Here is a 20,091-nt window from a genome sequence, read left to right as displayed (position 1 = left end):
TTACCGGAAAGCAGCAGGCTGCAAAGTCACCCCGCCGGGATCTTCGCGACGCTCAGCATTCGAGCCAATGCACATGCTGAGCAAGAATCTCCCGCATTTATGGTGATTCCTTCATGATTATTTCACTTCATTAATCTCATTGTACTTTGTGATACCTGTTTATTTGGTTCTCCTGCTGACTTCGTCATCTTTCTGTGCATCTTCTTCATGCCCTCTCGAGGATCGAGACTACGACCTCTTTTTGCGCGTACCTTCAGAGAATGAGGTTACTTCGTTTCCCAGCACGACTTTCCTTACTGGCTTTTGTGGGATGTATGATTTTTACATCAGAAGCCACAGAGAACGACTCAGATCGCGCTGCTTCGGTGCTCTTCTCTGCTGTCTTACAAGAATGTAGCCGACTCCAACGAACGAATTTCGTGTTTTCCCCATTCAGCATAATGGCGGTTTTCCACATGGCTCAGAGGGGGGCAGAAGGCCACACCAGGCTGCAAATGGATTCGCTACTTCCCCCCGATACATCCTTCCGTTTACCCGATTTGAAATTTTCACCCTGGGACCCTGAAGAAGAAGTAGTCCTTCTGGATGTAGCAAATCGAATATATGTTGATGACACACTAGAAAAAAATCCGTATTTTTCCAACTTCGCAAAGGATTTAATTCAGCAAATGAGCGGTGATGCCAAGGCGATTTCCTTTAAAGACCCAGATCTGGCAGCGCATGAGATTAATGCGTTTGTCGCTGAAAAAACCCGCAACCACATAACAGAACTTCTTTCTGCCAGTTCTCTGTCACCCTTGAGTAGGATGGTGCTGGTAAACGCTCTGTACTTCAAGGCCCCCTGGCTCCATCCGTTTTCAAAGAATCGCACTTCGGAGGGGATTTTTTACGCAGAGACAGGACCTGGGCAGACAAAGACGCAGCATGTGCGATTTATGAGGCAGCGACTTGAGAATGGCTTTACGTATTTGAAAGAGGAGGGGATCACTGCATTCTCCTTGCCGTACGTTGATCACCGTTTAAAGCTAAATGTGTATATGCCCGATGATATTCGCGCTTTTGAAGTGCAACTTGCGGCGAACCCCCAACATTTGGAGGAGCTTGCAGCTCGCCTTGGCAGGAGCTCTCTTCCTGAACATGAATTAGTGCTGTCTTTCCCGAAGTTTAAGCTGACGGCAGAAAACAACAGTCTAGACCTTGTTGAGCTGTTCAAGGGCTTCGGAGTCGACTTGATGTTCACCCGTGGAAAGGCGGACTTTTCGGGTATGTCCGGGAATCAAGAATTGTATGTTTCCTCGTATGTTCATCAGGCAGACATAGAAGTGGATGAAGAAGGGACTGAGGCGGCTGCTGCAACAGCCATGGGCATCATGGCGATGTCATTACCTCTCCCAAAGACGCCTCTCCCCGTAACAGTTGATAAGCCATTTATTTTCCAGGTGTGGCTAGAAGAGGAAAACGCTTTTCATGTCCTTTTCGCTGGCAGAATTGGTGATCCTCGAGCAGCGCAGTAGTTACGTAGCAGACTAGCATGAATACGTCGTCCTCCTCACGTAGCATTATTTGAATTTCTACTTGCCTGAGGAAATATTGAGGGAGGAGTTACTGCAGTGCGATTGTGGCACTGCTGGGAATCTCCCTAACTGTATTCCTAGGGTATTATTGATGAGTGATTTTTATGTAATGGTGGGGAGGACTCATTTAAGGGATTTTGATTGTCCGTTTTGTTTGTAAGTGCGATGTTTGTAAGCATGAAGAGTGAGCTTAGAAAGATAAGGGCTTGAGAGGCACATGTATACGTCTAGTCATGTAGAAAGAGGCTTATGTGTCCAGAAGAAACGAGAGGCAGGGAAGGCAAAGAGAGACAAAGGAATGTTAGGAGGAAGCATAGCCGCTGGCTTGCACAAAACGCCAGTGAGGCTGCTTCTTCGAAAACGGGGTAGCTACGTACTGCTGCTTCAGGAGAAGGGCCTAGCGCTGCGGTGCTTGGCGACCTTGTGGCAGCGGCTATGAACTCAGCACACACCACAGCAGCTCTTTTAGTTGGAAATCCCATCAACAAATTAAATATTTAAATATACGTAGCAGCTACTCAGCTTCTCGCTTTGATTTATTCAAGTACTAGCTGTTTGGTGTCCTTAGAGTGAAGGCCCTTGACTGGTTCACCGTTGCAATCGCAGACCATTTATGGAAACGAGTGGGCCCACATGCCCATGTTGTATTGCTTCACATGCTGTCTATACCACGCATCTGTTGCTAGCACGTTCCCATGGCTCAGGGGCCTAGTGGCCTTCTAGCTTGTTCTTCCGGCAGATCACTCAATATCTGGTTTTTTCTCTTTCTGGTTGTACGCATGATACAGTAAGCCCTTGGACGTTTGCTGTATCATACAACAGCTGAGAGGGCCCATGTCTGCTCTCTAGGGGAAAGGAGACGAAAAGGTGGAAATCTGCATTGTTGTGCCTCTGTACAATCCGCACTTCTCAAGCGTATTTCCACCGGTGTTGAATGCCCGCTCTTTGGAGCGCAGCTCATTATGGTCCCTGCGATGTCTTCCACTGCCTCTGCACAGGAACCTTCCCCTTTGGGGAATGGGAGCTCAGAGCTTCACGAGGTTAAGAGCTCGTTCTGATGCAGCAAATGCAGTGAACCTATAGTCAATTTGGAGAATTGTGCTACACCACATATGTTGCCTGAAGCTCACGCGAAGCACTCTAATACTGAAAGGAATAGAGAATACAGTGACCAAGTATGCATCCACCACGCTACCGTAGACCAATGGAGTGAGAAACAGGCAAGCAAAACAGTTGATATGACGACAAGCTATACATTCATCAGGCTACCATACAAGTAAGACGTAGCATATCGCTGCAGTAAAAGTAGCTTCTGTTGCTGCTTGTGCAACCGGATATGCCGGAGTCGCTATCCTATGCTCATCAACTGGCTATGCGCATCCCAAGTTGGGATTCTACAAAGTAAACCCCGCCTTGGTTTTGTTTCGCCAGCTGCACAACGACAAAATTAAGCCCCAGGACTTTCATGCTGAGCCCAGACGCTAGGAGCTGGGAAGGTTTGCAAAATCCACCTGTATACAAGTAGCTCTGGAGGGTTTCCAGTTTCCTTTGCCGGTCCAGAGGTGCTCCAGGATGAATGCGCAGGAAAAAAATACTCAGTATATTTCTCCAACATCTAATGTACCCTAATATATCGAAATGCTATGTATATGTATATAACCTGCACCGACGGACAGGTTAGCACATGTGTGTACAAAGATGTGTGTACATCTCTTTATGTATGCATGCACTATGCGTACAATATGTATATATATGCGGGTTCTATTCTGTGGCACATTTTTCTACACGCACACACTAGAGGATATACACTCTGTCAATATTCATGCAAAGAATAATATAAAACGTGGCCTTGTGGGCAGAGTCGAGTTTGAGCTTTTTTGATCTTAAAACGCGCGGTGAACAGACAGAACTCTATGTCCTAGCCCCCACCCCAAATTCTTGAGCTCTAAAAATCCTTAATCATCTGCTGTACGAAATCTAATCCTGCATGGAATGCGAAACGAGACAGCGAGAAATTAAGAAGGCAGCAGTTCAGCTATGCACGTGCGTGCCCCTTAGCCCCCCTGATACACCCATAGCTTGGGGTGTAGGGCATGGGCTGGAGAATATAACTCCAAATACCTGACACTGCGCCGTTTCCCCTAATCTGTGTTTACATATTCGCGTTTGACAGTAAACACCTTGAGCTACTGCGTAATCGGTTGTTGATCTGTCGAGATGCGTGCTGTAGTTCGTCCATAACAATCTTCCTTTGATACCGACCTAGTCTCGCCTTTGTGCATCATGGACACTAGCATTTTTTGTGCATGACAACGCGAGGAGCTACAGTTTCGGGTTCAAAGGCTTAAATGTCTTCATCTGAATCGTCATCATCGAATCTCCGGCGCCTGATCTGCAGCAAAAAAGCAGGCAGCTCTTCCCCCTTTGTGTCTCTCTTATCCAATCTGCGTTTCTGTTCTTATTGTTCTGCATGGCTCTTCCCCTCTCTGTCAATCTTTCCCTCCCTTTGCTTGCTCTGCACCATCTCCTCTTTCCATGCCTCAGCTGGATCTTAAATGTCTTATTTCTTGGTGCCATCCTTGCTCCCTGACATCCCTGACTATCCGGAACCCCAAACATAGGCCCAACCTCCACACTTTATCCCAATGTCCCTGAAGCCCAAACGAATACGTAGATTCCTGATTTCAAAGCCTTATAAATTCAAGCGTAGTTAGTTGCTTACGACGACTTTCGGGTTTGCGTTTGACGCTTTATTTTCGGCCCCAGATATCCTTTCAAGGATTTCTATTAACGTGCTTTCAGACACCGGAGGTTGGAGAGCGCCCGAACGAGCAGCCTGCGAGGCAAACAGCAAATAAGAAACGTATATGCACGAAACAAAAGGCTTGAAAATGAAGGACGGTGAAAGGGAGTACATGCGAGACACACAAACAGCAACGTAGAGGTAAACAGATGCAAGGAGAGACGAATCAATACAGTCCACAGGATGCCACATTACATAATGCGATCATTGAGGGTGCCGTCTGTCGGTGCTTCGGTTAATACCGATTCATGCCAATACTGTTGCAAGTGCGTATATTCAGGGGTCAATACCTGCAAAATGAAGTTTTCTGCTGCGGCGGCGTTCTGGGGCTTCACCATAGAGATTCGGCTCACTGACGATCAAAAGACACCGAAGAAGAAATAAAATTGAGGCAGGGATCTCGCGCTGTCTTGTTCTCCGTTTCTTTCTGACACCCGCTACATTTTGCTGTCGCTATTGTGCCGCGGCATGTTCTCTGTCTATGCTCCTGGCGGGGTCTCTCCCTTCTTGTGGTTACTCGGTCTCCCTGACTTCTTCTTGCTGGCTCATTATGTATCTCTAGCTGCGTGTCTCTGTGTGCCTATGCTCGTTTTTCTACATATGGCATAATTTTTCCATACATGGCACGCTCTGCATATCTATCTTCCCACTGCGGCCCACTTCAGCTGCGGTAGTTTGCAGAATCCATCGACTGGGGAAATCCTAAGCCCCATCCACACTTAAAGATTACGTCTAAAGCCTATGCCATGTGCCGTACGTCTCTGATGAGCCTCTGATGATAACAATGAACGCATCGCCATCCGCCGCTGCTCCTCAATAGCCCTACACAGGAACAACAAAAGCTTACATCAACCCCAAGATCTATACCATTAGCATATAGCATGCAATGAAAGAGAAGAGGACGTGTATGGCGCTTACTTGCATTTTTCCTCCTGCTGCATCTGCTGTTGCAGCTGTTTCTGTGTTGGCACAGTCTCCGGATCCATTTCCCCGCAATCTGTTTTCCAGCTGCCGCGAAACTTCCTAGTAGTGATGCTGTACTTCTTGCTAGTGGTGATATCGTTACTTTTTTTAGCCTTTAGTGGATTTTCACTCGAAGAAAACTGTTGCTGCCTGCTGCTGGTACCGTTGGTTGGTTGGGTTGCAGAGGCAACACAGTACTTAGCGTACGGCACCGGAAAACCTTAGCCTTGCTTGCCAGCAGGATTAATACTTCGCAGCTTGATCAAAGGATACAAAAGACAAAGCAGCAAGCACCCGCTGCAGCAATACTAGCACCACGACACCTTGAGGCAGCAGCACTACCCCTCCCTTTCTGTATTCTTCTGCAAGTTCCCTTTTAGGGAAAACCATACGATTATTTCAGTAAAAAATAGCGCGAAAATAAGTCTATTCTCTCCAAAACTCTTACTTGAACGCACCTCTGTCGGTGTCCGACGAAGCCTGGGCCTGAGTCCGTGGTTTCTAAGGGCCCACAAGGGCCCCCCTCACAGAGTTATGCAAGCACTGACCCAACTTTAATCAATTTCGAGGTTGCTGTGTTCTTTGACTCGAAATTTTACAAGCTGAAGAGACCAAACACTCAGGGTCTCTTGCTACAGGCCCCATCCCCTAGGTCATAACAGCAAGGTTTGAGTTTTGATACACGTGCCTCGCAGGTACGCTGCACCTTCATTGAATATAAGAGGACTCGTTCGCCCCGGACTTTGCCAGCTATGCAGCTGGAGTCCTCATGATAGTGTCAACAAGATACGTTGGGGGCCTCTAGGCATTGACCACACCAGCATTTTGCTTCTTCTGCAGTGATTACAGCTGTGCTATTGCGGTTTCACGTGCCCACGATTCTGTTTCTCAGTGTACCAAATAGCGAGCGTTAGTTGGTGGATATGGGGCCTGATCTCGCTGCAGCAACAGCAGCAGTAATGCCTCCCAGTGGCAACACGTGCAGCGTATATCCGACTGCGACATAGCCCAGTGCGTCTCGTAGAGGCGAAGGACACAGGAACTGCCCGGGTTTATCTAACAAGGCTCCAGTATACATGCTTTGCTGTTTTCCGTTTTGTACCTTTTGATTTCCGGCGCCTTCCCCTAGTAAGCGACGAACATGCATCTGCTATGCTTCCTACCACGCAGACTCGGGGAATTACCGCTTGGATCGCAAGCTTTTCCCAGCCCATGAGGGGTAGCAAAATTTTGGTCTTACTGTGCTGTGGTATGCGTTACCTCTACTATTACTTCGACTTTTAGGAATAAGGGGAGAACGGGGGGGCTATATTGTGCTACGTTTGCATATTTACCTTGACTTTTCTATTGGACAGTCTTGAAGTTTGAAAGGCAGTTCTCCACTCGCCCCAAGCTCACTTCACCAAACTCTCATGATCTGTAAACAATGAAGCTGCAATCTGTCTCATGAGCCCAGCAGCGGTTTTATCCTGGATACAGCCCTTTTGCTTTCTACCTTAAGCCTTATCGGTGAAAGAACCTTTTTCTCGGACCCTCTTTCAGCTGACAGGGGTTTTCTGCTTAGGCTTTCCGGGTCCATTATGCAGAATAAAGAATTATATCGGCTGGAATTGTCATTGTCCAGAGCCTTTCTGCTTTGTTTTTTTTAGTGAGATTTGAGGACACTTCGCTTCTTCAGGCAAGGCGGAGAGAAGAAAGCTGCAGCACAAGCTTTGGAGAAGAACCAGTCAATGGACGTGCCTTTTGTGCCATAGCTTCCACGGCTGGAGGCGAAATCTCAAGCCCGTAAGTTTAGGGAAGATTGTGAGAAGGGCGGAATATCTCCATCCTTTACAACACTACAAGTAGCTAAAATTAGCGTATGCTTCATGAATCTAAAACATATCTATTTCTTGAATCTCGTCCGATGGATAGGCAGCCATGTGGCAATTATTCACAGCTTGCAAGAAGAACAATCCAGCGACACCAAGAACCCGCCAATCTAGCCGTTGATATAAGACTGGAGTATGGGCGGGTTCGCGCCTCCACCCTGCTGAACCCTTGCACGGCTTATTGTTTGCCACTCTATTTGTAAGGTATCCGTAGGGAGACACATGATCCCACACTCACCACAATCCCATGGAAACAGTTTGGAATATGTATCAAAAGAGCTTCCTATTTCCGCTGCCCATTAGAGTCTCCAAGATGACGTAAAGTGGAAAGCTGGAATGCACGTGGAGGCACCGCCTGAGCATGTCAAGCATTCACACCTCGTTGCACGTAAGATCTAGGGCACACGCATTAGAATTGCGTCTTCTTGTATGCAGCTAACAGTATTCTGGATTAAATATGATACCCTAGAAGATAAATCAATTACCGTATTCTTCATTGATTCTTAGCTAAATAGTACTAGTGTAGAAGTTGCCAAAGTGTGCCGCCGCGTCTCTTACCTTCCATTTTAAAGGACGCCAACGTGTTCCGTGTTTTGACGTTGGGAAGCTTCTCATCCTATTGCCACTACCCAGGCAAGCAGCAAAATGAATAACATTGTAAATGAGAGAAGAAAATGTGCACATCAACCAGAAACATGAAAATCAAGGGCAGAAAGACACACACACACACGCAGTAATTAACAAAAAAAGGATTAAACCACACGACTGCGGCGAGGCAACGACCGGCTGCCGTCGGAGCGCTTTGATGTATGAGCCACCTGCTACGGGGAAACAGAACAGAAAAATAGGTTATTGAGGGAGAAACACGCACTAGTTCAGCAGTGCCTCATCGCCTCACAAGCCAACATATACATGGCGAAACAGCCGGTGCATGCAGCCCAGTCGATGTCGAAATCCCCAAAACGTCATCAGCAAGAATGTAGAGACAGCTTACCCGAGAGCAGTCGCGCATGATTCTGAGCCTAGAAGAGCTCTTGATGGTCATAAAGGGAAACCTCTCAAGCTTTATTTATAGATACATGTGAGTATTTCAGTCAGAATCTGAGTGGGGGAGAAACACTTTCCTAGAAGCTTTGGTATACTCTCCACGGCACTCAGCGTTCCGAACAAAATCGAGTCTAAATTCTTCCCCAGGCAGCCAACCGTATACCTGATCTTTCATCAATGACTAACATCGACTTTTTTCACACTATTTCACTGGGAACTCTACTCTACTGTGTTACGTACACTCAATAGCCCCCAACACCAGCACTTCCACGACTCCCTGTGGGTTTTCTGCTTTGACTCGGATCCCGTGCCTGCACGTCAAAGCCCCGAGATACAAATTTTAGAATTTTCTTGGGAAGCCAACATTGACAGTGCTGAGACACCCCCAACTTTTAGGAAACGTATCGAATAAATAGGAGCATTGATTCGTGAGGAAACTGCAAGTGGCCCTAGCCACCTGACGGTTAACTTCTTCCTGATGAAACCTCTGGTGCATCTGCCAATCCGCCAAAACTATATTTCCAGGCTCCAAATATTTCCATCTCATTCTTAGACTCTGACGGGTTTTAAGACTATATTTGCGTGCACTAGCAGGATGTTTCCAGGGTATTTTTGCTGGAATGGGTGTCTGCTGAGGCCGGATTATCAAATTCAAGCCGGGATAAGAGAGAGCTCTTTAATGTAGCCCGGATATGTGGGGTAATAGCGAATAGACGCGTTTATTGTTGTTTTATAGCCCACGCCGCGCAGGGGATAATATCAAACCATGCGTTGGGTATTCTTCTAGCAAGGAGTTGTAAAAGGGACAAATAATTGTAGCTGTTCCTCTTTGGCTGCCCATCTGCCTCAGAACGGTTCACAGCGGTCATGTATGGTTATTGTGTAGGCGCGTGGAAAGGCACACCGAAAAGCAAGAACACACTTCGAATCCTCATCCGTGATTGCTTCCATACATCAGTTAAGAATAATTGGTTGACTCTCCGACCCCTAAAAGAGCTAGAAAAACAGATAAAATGGGAATTTTGGCGAGTCTGTCGATAACGATATAGATGAACGCTTGGCCCTTGCCTTCCGGTGGCCCAAAAATAAGGTCCAAAGTCAGATCAAATCAAACCCTCCCAGTAACTAGACAGCTGTGGAAAAGGCCGTTTTTCGACGAATGGCGGGGCTTATACTGAAAAATAGGGCACGACAGTGCATGCTCCTATGCCGCAGGAGGCATGCAAGGCCAACCTTAAGGGCTTTTCCACTGCAGGGCAAACATACCGTGACCCGCAAGAATGTGGTCACGTGCTGTGTGAAAGGTGACACTGCAGAACAAATTTGGGAGGTGCAAACGAAGGACTCCCCGCTTTCTTTGAATCACACCAAGCCATTCCCAAAGGAGAAGTGCTTCACGTATTTCCCTGTCTTGATTATGGTAATAAAAGCGAATATATAGTTGTCCAAGCACACGGGCTTTTGATGGAAACCATCAATCAACACAAGCAACACAAGCTGTGATGCACAATAGTGACGTGGTCAGAATGCCAAGAACGTGCCAGCGACCCAGTTGGTGATGCCCTTGATATACTTCATTGTAAATCCGTGCTGCAGGAGCCGTCAAGCCATCAAACACTTCTAGGATTCTTAAAGTTTTGAGAGTTCTTTGTAAGCTACATCCAGGAATGGTGATTTGACTGGACATAGAAGTAAAGCCCACACACATACTGCCAGCATTTTTCCACGCCCTGCCAAGCGGCAAAAAATAGTTTCCCCTACTCTAGATACCGCTGCTTGGTTTTGGTGAAGCGTTGAAAGTCATAGGCAATAGTTGGATGCTTTGGAAACCTTTTGTCTGATAGACGAGAGAAGCGAACCCCCCCTTACGTCACTATCATCTGTTAATAAGAACAGCACTCTAATAATCAGGAAACGCGGGTACGGGAGGATTTGTACACCCGGTGCAGTAACTCTAGACTCGATCCAGGCCTAATTGAAGTTATTGATTATCTCCTGGAAGTTATCCCCCTTTTTCTTGCTCGCACGTATCAGCAAAGAAAGGCAGCTAGATTGCGCGTAGCTGCCACCTCTAAGCGCTTGACGCATTCACATCTAGCTGCAGAGAGCCTCCAACACACACGCACACCAAGTGGAGTCTTCTTGTAGTGTGCAAGGATTACTCTCCAAGTAAGATCTAACATGAAAAGACAAAGCAAATAACCAATTCTTTGCCAATTTTTCTGTTAGAAACAATATGTGTATGAGAAGGCGCTAAAGTGTAGCTCAGCAAGCTAGTGCAACACGGCCGCTACAAGTTCGGTGTTAACCTTATCCCGAAACAGCTGGGGTACCAAAGCGCTGAACTGTGCTAGAAGTTCTTCGTCAATCTGATTTGCTTACAAGTACTGTAGTTTGACTTATTTAGTGGAGCCTGACGTTTGATCAGGTTACCCCTATTGAGTACGCAGCCACTCAACCCATAACCTCACGTGTAGAGCTCCGAATTACGCAGCTAAAATGCCATCACCCGAAACATTGCATTTAATTTTCGTCTTATCTTTTGTTGATCGAAGAACCGTGCACTGGTAAATGTTCATCCCAGCTATTTTCTGTGGGTCAGCAAACCGCATGTGCAGAGCTCCTCTTGCAGCGCTTGGTCTTCTTCACGGCTTGTGCTAGTTGACGCATTAAGAGAATTCAATAAAGTAAATATATGTTTTATTTGCCTTGTCCGAGGGTGCGGCTAAGCTTGAGCTATGTGGACGCTCTGCCAAACCGAACTGTGGGGCCCGTGGGGAACAGCCCCGCTGCCCGAGCAGCGGCTGAGCTGTCTCGATTTTGGGGACTGCTTTTTTGTATGAGAGTGTTCGTGCGAAGACTCTAGTCTGCATACTGGAAACCTCAAACCCCAGACCACAGCCTTTAAATTCCAAACTTTCGGAAGATGTTGTTGGCATCGTCGGCTGCGGTAGCCGCTCGAAGCGGCAGCAGAGCAGCAGGAGTAGCAGCGGCTTCGTTAACGCAAATGCAGCAAAAAAGAAATGTTTCGAAAGAGATTCGTTTCGGCTCAGATGCACGCATGCAGATGCTTGCTGGTGAGTGCCGTAGTGCCTTGCTTTTGGTGTTCTTCCGTTCTCGTCCCCAATCTTAGCCGTTTGCTTGGCCCCTCCGTATTCTGTCGCCATAGAGGAATTCTGCATACCGACAAAAAGTGTGTGATGCATCTGATCATAGGACCCGGTCTTCTTTGCCTCACTTGCTGCCTTTGTGTGCTACCAAAATAGGGTATTTGCCTGTGTACTGTTCGGCTGCTATGAATTGCTATGGTGTGTTTTAACATGCCCAAGATGGTTGGCACATTATGCGCGTACGGCTTTAAGGCTGCAAGTCTGTTGATACCCATGCCTGCTTGTTCAACGTGGTGCGCATGCTTGAAACCTCAGGCTGTAATCGTCTCGCCGACGCGGTCGGTGTGACGCTAGGCCCGAAAGGCCGCAATGTTGTCATTGCCCAGCCGTTTGGCTCTCCTAAGATAACAAAAGATGGAGTGACAGTTGCGAAGTCTATTGAGCTCCCAAACAAAACGGAAAACCTCGGGGCTCAGCTGCTCAAGCAGGTGGCGGCTACAACAAACGATATTGCTGGCGACGGTACAACAACAGCAACAATCCTCGGACGGTCCATTTTCAAGGAAGGCTGCAAAGCAATTGACGCCGGGATGAACCCTATGGATGTTCTCAGAGGTGACACCCGCCTGTGTACAGATGATGTGTAATATGGTGTTCCGTCGAGCACTTAAGGGGTAATATCTAGCTTGGAACAGGAAGAGTGGGCTAGTTTCCTTGGCTGCCTAGAACGTATACAACAGGAAATGTGTGCCTGTTTTTACGCGGATGTCTTGCCACAGTGCTAATGTGCAGCCATATTCCTCTCAGTCTTCCCCACTATTGTTCCTCTATGCTTGTCTGTCTCCCTGCTCCTTTGTAGGCATCCACCTGGCCGTCGATTCAGTCCTGTCTGCCCTCTCTGCTTCTCGGAAAGAGATCTCGACTACGGAAGAGATCGTGTCAGTTGCAACTATTAGCGCCAATGGAGATGCTCAAGTTGGAAACCTTATTGGCGAGGCAATGAAGAGGGTCGGAAGGGAAGGCACTATTACAGTAGCAGAAGGAAAAGCGTTCCAACATGCGCTAGATGTTGTTGAGGGCTTAAGGTTTGACAGGGGATATTTGAGCCCGTATTTCATTACGAATACAAAGGAACAAAAAGTGGAACTTGAGGCCCCCTATGTCCTATTGGTGGATAAGAGGCTTTCACAAATACAGCAGCTGCTGCCAGCCCTCGAATTCATCCTGCAAAACCAGGCGGCGCTTCTTATTGTTGCAGAGGACGTGGAGAGGTACACAAATTACTTCGTTAGGTGTTGTGGACGCGCTTCCATTTGTGTATTCCTTCCCTCGTTATGTAGCCTACTAGTGCATTACTGCATTCCTGTTTCTCATACGCTCTTGCTTATGAGTTTTCCTGTTTCGTTGTGTTCGTAGTGAGGCGCTGGCCACACTGGTGGTTAACAAATTGCGCCTTGGCCTCCGTGTATGTGCCGTGAAAGCCCCAGGCTTTGGGGAGGGCAGGAAGGCGCAGTTGTACGATCTGGCGACTCTTACAGGCGGGAAGGTAAGCTTCTGAACCCTGCGTGTGTCTCAGTGCTCTATTCATAGTTCACCTACTGATATATCCGGTGTGCAAGTTTCCTCTGCCGCTCATGCGTATTAGGTCTTGAGCGATGACACTCCATCCCTGGCTGATGAGAAAGCAGATGTTGTGGCGATGCTGGGAAAGGTCAGTGCAACAGAAGGAGCTCGATATAATTTTTATGACTAATGTTACGAAGTAGGGAATGAGGATAGAAGTAATGGTAAAAGGAATGTCTGGGAAGGCAGAAGTCAAGTTGTTCCTAGAATGAGGCAGTGCAACAGTAGATGCCTCCTCATGCATTTGTGCTGGTGACTACCTGATAGCCCGTCCTTAGTTTCTGCACCTGGATTATTGGATCGGTTACATTTGGTGCTGTAGGCCAAGAGCGTCGTGGTGACGAAAGACTCGACTCTGATGATGGAGGGCAAAGGCGACAAGGCAGAAATTGCGGAGAGGTGTGACCAGCTACGGACACTCATTCAGCAAACAAATTCAGGTAAGCATCAGCCAGTGCACAAACCCGCTGTTTGTTCAGTGTATTTGTTGCTCACTCCCGTGTGCTTGTTCACATTTCTTTTACTCTACCCTACTCTCGTTCGACTTGTCTGCCTTGTGGTCCAGAATACGAAAAGGAGAAGCTTCAGGAGCGACTAGCTCGCTTAACTGGCGGTGTTGCAGTAATCAAGGTTGGAGGGGCCTCGGAAGTTGCAGTGGGAGAAGCGAAGGATAGAATCCAAGATGCACTTTGTGCTACAAGGGCAGCTGTTGAGGAGGGCATTGTGCCAGGGGGAGGCGTGGCACTCCTATATGCTTCCCAAGTTAGTCTTATCAGCGAGCTGCCCCTGATGCCGCAAATGCATGCGAGTAGCTGGACTGGGTTAGCGCAGCAGCGATAGTAGCAGCAGCAGCGGGAACTGAAAAACTTTCATCTTTTTTTTGTGTATCCTTATTTGTACACGCGCGTCTGCATCCTTCACTTTTACTAGCCTGTATCCTCTCTGTTTTCTGGCTTTTCTGTGAACCTTTTTCTCCCACGTCTTCCCTTGCTGTGAACGTATATAGTATCGGTAGCCTCTTGTCGCCCATTCTGAGTGTTTGGGGTTGCTCTGCTCCTAACCTGTGTCATCAGGGCCTGAAGGACTTGAAGGTCGATAACGCTGAACAGCGGGTCGGTATACAGATTGTGCAGAAGGCCTGCGAAGTGCCATGCAAGCTCATTGCTGACAACGCTGGCCATGAGGGAGCAGTTGTTGTTGGAAACCTCCTGAGGCACAACGACACCAACCTCGGGTTTAACGCTCAAACGGGAGAATATGTCAACATGATCGACGCAGGTCAGTTGTGTACAAGTATGCATTCGACAGGACTTGGAATTCTTCTTGATGGGAACCAGGGGCGACCTTACTTTTTCCCACTTTTTGGATGAATTATTCCCCATTTGTTACTTTGAAGTATTGCTGTGAGGTTCGCCTGTGTCCCTCTTCAGGCATCATCGACCCAACAAAAGTTGTGAAAACAGCGCTCAGTGACGCCTCCTCTGTCGCCTCTTTGATGGCAACCACCGAGGCAGCAGTGGTCGATGCACCCGAACCGCGAGCGAACGCTGATGCAGCCCCGTCAGCTGCGGGAGGCATGCCCATGGGAGGCATGTTCTAAATGGGAGTAAAAGTGAGAAGATGGTTCTGCTACAGCAGAGGCTGCACTAACAACTGTCCCGGCAACCAAAGCCATAGGGGTGTGGAGCCATTTGTGAAATGCTGCGGTAAATCCGTATGGGTCTTTTTGTGCCATTCGCTTGGGTTCAATGGCTGCTGAGTTCCATGAACACCGCCTGATGCACGTATAGCGCAAAGAGTATTTGCAGTGGAGCAGTGGCACTGAGGCGTTCTGTTGCATCCTTCATTATTTCCCTTGAAACTCCTAAAGCTTGGCAGACTTTTTGATATTACAAACCAAAGACATTTACAAGGATGGCAGATGAACCCTTCTCAGTTTTCGTTGCCGAGGCCCTAAGCCCCTGTACGCCTTGAGAGAGGGGGGGAGCCGTGGTGTTCTGGGGTGGAAGCTACAGTTTCGTTACGTGGGTGTCCAATGGAGCAGACTGATTGCAAATACTAAGCAGGGGTACTTAAGTGTAGTAGTGTAAGTGGATTTTCTAGAACCAAATGACTCGAGCTTTACACTAGTACCCGTAGTCTTAAGATCCCCCTAAAGGCACCCACACGCTGTCAAACAAAACAGAAAATCCTTAAGGACCTGAGGAAATCGCAGCTCCATATTGTCACCAAAAACTGGCCATAGGGCCTCCAACACGGGTGAGAACCCTGGGGGCCCCAAGAGTCGAGAATCCCAAGGTCCACCCGCGACGCAGAGCTAAGAGTGCCAGTGGTAGCGTTTCAGCAAATAGAGCAGGGCGCCTCCTGTGTAGTGGTAACGCAAGACAAGCAAGCTGACAACCGTAGGACTCCACAACAAAAGCCTCTCTCTAGATGAATAGCCACGGAGACGGGAGTTTGGGTGGCTGTCACACGAAAAGGTGTTGAGGGGAAATGCCGATGCGGCATTTCCCCAACACTGCACCCTAAGGGGCGTATTCAAGTTTCCACAGAACAGCCCTCACTTTTCACGTCGGACAACAGCCAGAACAAATGAGGTTCAAAGATCTTTAGCTTAAGAGATATCAGCCTTTTCACCGTTTAAGTGCTGAACTGCGGGGACCAATGTGTAGGATGCGACATAGGGGGTCTCTGCCGGGCTCCCATACCTGCTAGTACACCGATAAGTAACGAGCCGATCACGCCGTCTGTACAAACACCCAACAAGTGTAAACCCAATATCCAGACGGTGAAATTCAAGCGCTGGCGTTCATCCTCTAATCCTGGGGGGTTTACCATGAGATGCGCGGTCGAGGATAAGGCTGTGTAGAGAGAGAGCAGATAAATTGCGGGGCTCCTGAACTCACAAAAAACACGTTGCAGACCTTACTTCCAGCCAAATTTTACGCCTTAATTCCAACCAACCCCTCTACCTTGATTCCAACCAACCCCTGTACCTTAATCCAAGCCACTGAGCCTTGATTCCAAACATCCACACGACGGCATCTATGCGTAAATCTCGCCAGCAGCACTACACACATTATAGGGTCCTGAATAGCTTCGATTTCGTGATTTCGTGTTTGGCGTACCATCCTTAGGAGAGTTTCAACTCTGCGCTTTGCTAGGGAGTATTCCCCAAGCTTCAGATGCACTAAGGCCAGCTGAAAAAGGCAATCCGTTCTGCGAACACAAACCCTTAACCCTCCATTCAAAATCGTTGAAACCAAGAGTAAACCTTTATGCCGGATCCCTTGGGTGAATTGTGCAGTTCCCCAAGGTCTCCCTAAAAGCCACAGCGACCCTTTCTCCCTGAGTGGAAAAAATTCGCCGTCATCACCTTGAAAATCCAATATCCAAAAGCTCTGTGAGGAGATCTGTGGCTTCACGGAGGTTCGCCTTCCTTGGGGAGCAGCTAAGCAGAGAGGCAAGCTCAAACTGCAGTTTTGGGAAGAGCATGCCCTTCTCCAGTTGCTGTATATAGCCACCCCAAGGCACAACAAAACGCAAAACTTTACGTGATAATATGCGGCGATCTGGCTAGGGTATCAAGAAATAATGGTCTGTGCATCTACCAATTAATTTGCGGCGAAAGCACCCATCCCTATTGCGCAGCCACAATGCACCCAAAAGGAGATATGCACAATTCTACAGCAGCATATCTGCAAACTTATGAGCACTTGAACACACATGCTGCTTCTGAACCTTTACATTCGTCGACATGCCTGTACCCAGGCCCCACGTATACGGCGACAACACCAGCATTCCGCTGATATATTACGCCATCCTTAAGGGCTAAAAAAGGGCTTCCCGTAATGATAGGGAAGACTGGAACGGCGCTGTTGATGAGAGGAAATTCTAAGGATTGTTAAAAAGGCTATGGCATAGAGAGGTGCTGCGGCTTCACCTGCAGATACTGAGCCCTCAGGGCCTCGGTCTCCTCGTGCAAGTCCAACCCTGGGGGCCCCTCCATCTTCATTTGCAAACCCAATAGCCTAAATCTTGAAAGACATCTGTAGCTCCGTGCCCTCCATGCGTGCTGGAGACGCTCGCATTTACGATGTCTGCACAGTCCAGTAGGGCTAGTGGCTAAGGCTTGAAGTTTGCTGTGCTCCCTCGAAATCTGATATCCAGAGACAACTAATACGTACGTGCTCGGCAATGGTCTTAGAGCCAAAGAAAAGAGAGGGCTGGCCACTGTGCGTGCTGCGGGGAATCAGCACAGAACCGCGTATCATAGATCTATAGCCATAAGCAATTTTCATGCAAAATCAGTCAACCAAAAAGAACGATATTGTTGTGCCGGTCGGTACTGCCATCACTCCTCCGAAGGCATACAGCCCCAACGGTTCGGCATCGCCTTAGGGGGGGTTCCCGCGTCTATACATCTTCTAAGGCTCATTTTATGATAAAATGCAAAGCTGAAACGGAAGAATAACTGAGGGTTCATTAGAGGCAGCACACGTATTGTTTCGCGCAGCTCGCAGCTTGCGAGTGCGAGCAGCCTATAGACCTCGAAAAGCGAAATATCCGGTTTCACCATCGTCTAAAGCTTTTCTACCGGCTGGATTTACACATCAGATCTTGGGAGCCTTCTCGCAAGTGGCGCGCCCCCTTTTCGCATTTCTAGGGTGTGTAGGCGTCACGGATACCCCATTATCTCGCATAATGCTGGCTCGCATTTGCAAGGGGTTGCCGCGCACTTTCTTAGCGCAGGCACAAAAAACTAATGGCGTCCGGTGCTTCTCATCGGTCAAGTTTCTCGAGCAGAAAAGATCCGGGGAGGAGACTGTATACTTCAAAAAGGAAGGTAATGGGGCGCTCAAACACTTGGCTTTCCACTCTTAAAGCGTTAACAGTTCTTCCCTCATCCAACCTCTAATTTGGATTCGTTGCATGCTCAACATGAGCATGTAGACTTCATAGGGTAGTCATACTCGTTGGTGGTGACCCTTAGGTCTGCCATAACCCGGTAATGCATGGATGGTATTCAGCGCCTTCTGCAGCTTGATTTTCTCTTATCCTCTCTTCACGTCTCTCTTTTTCGGCTGCCCGCCTTGTGTGGGTGTTCGTATCCGTCCCTATGTCCTTCTTTGTCTGCATTTCTCAGTTGTTGCCTACCTTGCCTTTTCTGCATGTGGGCACAGACCGTCCTCTCCGTCTCTTCTCCTTTATTTGTGGCTAACTGTCTTCCTTTATTTATGGCTAGCTGCCCCCTCTTGTTTATCTTCTTTACGCCCTTTCCAAGCTTTCCTTGCTCTGTCCTCAGATGAAGCCCTGCTCCGCGCTCTGCTAGCAAAGCACCCGGAGGCAGATCCTAAATTTCAGCATTCGGCGGGCCATGCGTCTTTGGAGTCTCTTCAGTCTGCATTGGCTCTCTGTGTGAATAAGCATCTTAAAGCGCAGCCACCAAAAGCTTTCCTAGATGAGGTCACCCTTGTCTTCATCAACAACGGATGGACCCCGCCCACCGAACAAAGAACCGCCATCCAGCCCAATCAGCCCCAATAAAGCGAAAATTTGTCACACCAGCATTCAAGCTACCGAGATACACAACTATTAAAAAAGGAATTTCATGGTTATTCATCTGATGCAGCTAGCTAAGACTTCACCCGATAGGGTGGCTATCTACTTCCAGGGGGATAGGCGCGTCCCGTCCTCCCGACGGCTGTTGCGTGCTGATTAAAACGAACAGAGCAGTGCAAATGCCTTTATACAGCTAGCATTGTCAACTGGCTGGCGCTTTGATGTTTAACTATGCAAATTTGCGTGGCAACCGGCATACCAAGGTACTTGCGAACGTAGAGTGGTACCTATCTAGGGGGGCTCGCCAGTCTAAAATTGCTAGAAATGGGATCGTCACCTGCATGCCAGTTTGTTGCGACAAAGCCAAGTCTCAGTTCTGGACAAAAGCGGCCTTTTTTCTCGCTAGTCTCACGATCAACTATCTTTTGCTTGTGATAAGGAAACGTATGCATGTAAGCACATATCTACAGCAGAGTACTGCTCTGTTATGCCTCCACAAATATACCTGTTTAAAGTGCATACAAATTCGCATGTCTTATTCGTATGCTCGTGAAGTCGGATACCCCTGTTTGCTGGTTCGTTGAACATGGAGGCGACGGATAAACAGCTCAGCGGCAAACGAAGTCTATCGGCTTTCCTATCCTCACTCAATGCAATGGAATGCAACTGTAGGTGTAAGTACATATATTTATATATATATGCAGAAGCAAATGTGTATATTGGAAAAGTTATATTTTTCGTGTCAAGGCGTTCCATTAGACGCTGAGGGCGTAGTGTTGGCCATCCGTTCAAAAGGAAGTAAGACTCCCGACGGCAGCAAACTGCGCGTGGTTATGGCATGCATGCATGCATCGGGCCCCCTGGGGGTTTCGATCTTGTTGATTCAATTCCTGAACGGCTCTAGAGACAGTCGCTGCGGCTTAAGTGAGTGCGCCAAGGGCCCTGACGCCTTCTTGCGCTATGCGCTGGATCTCTTGCAACAGCAGCACATCACCGTCTTTCTGCTGCTGTTGCTGCAGCAGCACCGCCACGGTTTCGTCCCAGTCGATTAGGGCAGAGCGAAGGGGCTCCACGTTAGACTTAATTTTGAACGCCGCTCGGAAATCTGACAGAAACACGCTTTGCAACAGTAGTATCACATCCCGCAACGAAGACAGACAGTACACCCACTGCTGGTGATGCTGCTGCTGGAGGAGGAGCAGACAGTCCTGAGGTATCAAGCGTGCCAGTAAAAGGAAGACAGCGGCATCCGCGAAAGAAGCGGAGTGCTGCAGTAGCAGCGTAGTTCTCCGGGCTCTTGAGGGGGCCCCTCGGTGCCTCCGACTGCACAATACATGGGCTGCACCGTGAGGCCCCCCTTGCTGCAAAACTCCGTCGTGGATTGAGATCTGCGAGCTCGGTAAAGCTGGCTCTTCTGCTTCTGCTGCATGGGTGAGAGACGCGAGAAAGCGGAGGAGGGCGGCAAGGAGCTGCAGCGGGAGATCGGGGAGGAGTAGCGGTGCAGCGAAGTCTTCAAGAGATTCCTTTTCGTTGCCTCC

At 48.3% G+C, this 20,091-nt stretch overlaps 5 protein-coding genes across 5 annotated transcripts; 3 read left to right on the top strand and 2 right to left on the bottom strand.

Annotated features, from left to right (window-relative positions):
• The first annotated feature begins 260 nt into the window (after positions 1 to 260).
• On the top strand, positions 261 to 1,514 carry LOC34618599 (leukocyte elastase inhibitor). Its single transcript, XM_022731922.2, has one exon. It carries the CDS (start codon positions 261 to 263, stop codon positions 1,512 to 1,514), a length of 1,254 nt encoding a protein of 417 aa, XP_022590973.2.
• A 2,404-nt stretch (positions 1,515 to 3,918) lies between these two features.
• LOC34618600 (programmed cell death protein 5) lies at positions 3,919 to 5,363 on the bottom strand. Its single transcript, XM_022731923.1, has 5 exons — positions 5,296 to 5,363; positions 5,135 to 5,199; positions 4,668 to 4,729; positions 4,297 to 4,410; positions 3,919 to 3,966 (listed from the first exon to the last, which is right to left on the bottom strand). The coding sequence occupies exons 1-5, from the start codon at positions 5,361 to 5,363 to the stop codon at positions 3,919 to 3,921; spliced, it is 357 nt and encodes a 118-aa protein (XP_022590974.1).
• Positions 5,364 to 11,184: 5,821 nt separating this feature from the next.
• On the top strand, positions 11,185 to 14,591 carry LOC34618601 (60 kDa chaperonin 2). The gene is made up of 9 exons (XM_022731924.2): positions 11,185 to 11,335; positions 11,684 to 11,983; positions 12,228 to 12,639; positions 12,785 to 12,914; positions 13,014 to 13,079; positions 13,314 to 13,431; positions 13,557 to 13,753; positions 14,065 to 14,269; positions 14,422 to 14,591. The coding sequence occupies exons 1-9, from the start codon at positions 11,185 to 11,187 to the stop codon at positions 14,589 to 14,591; spliced, it is 1,749 nt and encodes a 582-aa protein (XP_022590975.2).
• Positions 14,592 to 15,631: 1,040 nt separating this feature from the next.
• LOC34618602 (mitochondrial fission 1 protein) lies at positions 15,632 to 17,000 on the bottom strand. Its single transcript, XM_026334861.1, has 6 exons — positions 16,935 to 17,000; positions 16,368 to 16,501; positions 16,120 to 16,210; positions 15,964 to 15,981; positions 15,827 to 15,887; positions 15,632 to 15,738 (listed from the first exon to the last, which is right to left on the bottom strand). The coding sequence occupies exons 1-6, from the start codon at positions 16,998 to 17,000 to the stop codon at positions 15,632 to 15,634; spliced, it is 477 nt and encodes a 158-aa protein (XP_026190646.1).
• An 87-nt stretch (positions 17,001 to 17,087) lies between these two features.
• LOC113146702 lies at positions 17,088 to 18,538 on the top strand. The gene is made up of 4 exons (XM_026334860.1): positions 17,088 to 17,103; positions 17,162 to 17,336; positions 17,461 to 17,837; positions 18,297 to 18,538. The coding sequence occupies exons 1-4, from the start codon at positions 17,088 to 17,090 to the stop codon at positions 18,536 to 18,538; spliced, it is 810 nt and encodes a 269-aa protein (XP_026190645.1).
• The last annotated feature ends 1,553 nt before the right edge of the window (positions 18,539 to 20,091 follow it).

This window comes from Cyclospora cayetanensis, unplaced genomic scaffold (assembly GCF_002999335.1).
Source record: "Cyclospora cayetanensis isolate NF1_C8 unplaced genomic scaffold, CcayRef3 CcayRef3_contig_51, whole genome shotgun sequence".
Classification (NCBI taxonomy): domain Eukaryota; phylum Apicomplexa; class Conoidasida; order Eucoccidiorida; family Eimeriidae; genus Cyclospora; species Cyclospora cayetanensis.
The sequence above is the reverse complement of the archived record's forward strand: the minus strand, read 5'-3'. Positions and strand labels throughout refer to the sequence as shown.

What these genes read in the sequence shown, in the direction of transcription:
- LOC34618601 (XM_022731924.2), top strand. Translation starts at nt 11,185, where the DNA reads ATGTTGTTGGCATCGTCGGCTGCGGTAGCCGCTCGAAGCGGCAGCAGA. An exon ending in CCCTATGGATGTTCTCAGAG is followed by an intron (nt 11,984 to 12,227) that starts GTGACACCCGCC and finishes GCTCCTTTGTAG; the next exon opens with GCATCCACCTGGCCGTCGAT. An exon ending in CACTCCTATATGCTTCCCAA is followed by an intron (nt 13,754 to 14,064) that starts GTTAGTCTTATC and finishes CTGTGTCATCAG; the next exon opens with GGCCTGAAGGACTTGAAGGT.
- LOC113146702 (XM_026334860.1), top strand. An exon ending in CGATATTGTTGTGCCGGTCG is followed by an intron (nt 17,337 to 17,460) that starts GTACTGCCATCA and finishes CTGAAACGGAAG; the next exon opens with AATAACTGAGGGTTCATTAG. An exon ending in TGTATACTTCAAAAAGGAAG is followed by an intron (nt 17,838 to 18,296) that starts GTAATGGGGCGC and finishes CTCTGTCCTCAG; the next exon opens with ATGAAGCCCTGCTCCGCGCT.
- LOC34618602 (XM_026334861.1), bottom strand. Translation starts at nt 17,000, where the DNA reads ATGGAGGGGCCCCCAGGGTTGGACTTGCACGAGGAGACCGAGGCCCTG. An exon ending in TGAGGGCTCAGTATCTGCAG is followed by an intron (nt 16,502 to 16,934) that starts GTGAAGCCGCAG and finishes GGCTATATACAG; the next exon opens with CAACTGGAGAAGGGCATGCT. An exon ending in TTGGATATTGGATTTTCAAG is followed by an intron (nt 16,211 to 16,367) that starts GTGATGACGGCG and finishes TTGTGTTCGCAG; the next exon opens with AACGGATTGCCTTTTTCAGC.
- LOC34618600 (XM_022731923.1), bottom strand. Translation starts at nt 5,363, where the DNA reads ATGGATCCGGAGACTGTGCCAACACAGAAACAGCTGCAACAGCAGATG. An exon ending in ATCAGAGGCTCATCAGAGAC is followed by an intron (nt 4,730 to 5,134) that starts GTACGGCACATG and finishes TTTGATCGTCAG; the next exon opens with TGAGCCGAATCTCTATGGTG. An exon ending in CAGAAAACTTCATTTTGCAG is followed by an intron (nt 4,411 to 4,667) that starts GTATTGACCCCT and finishes TTTGCCTCGCAG; the next exon opens with GCTGCTCGTTCGGGCGCTCT.
- LOC34618599 (XM_022731922.2), top strand. Translation starts at nt 261, where the DNA reads ATGAGGTTACTTCGTTTCCCAGCACGACTTTCCTTACTGGCTTTTGTG.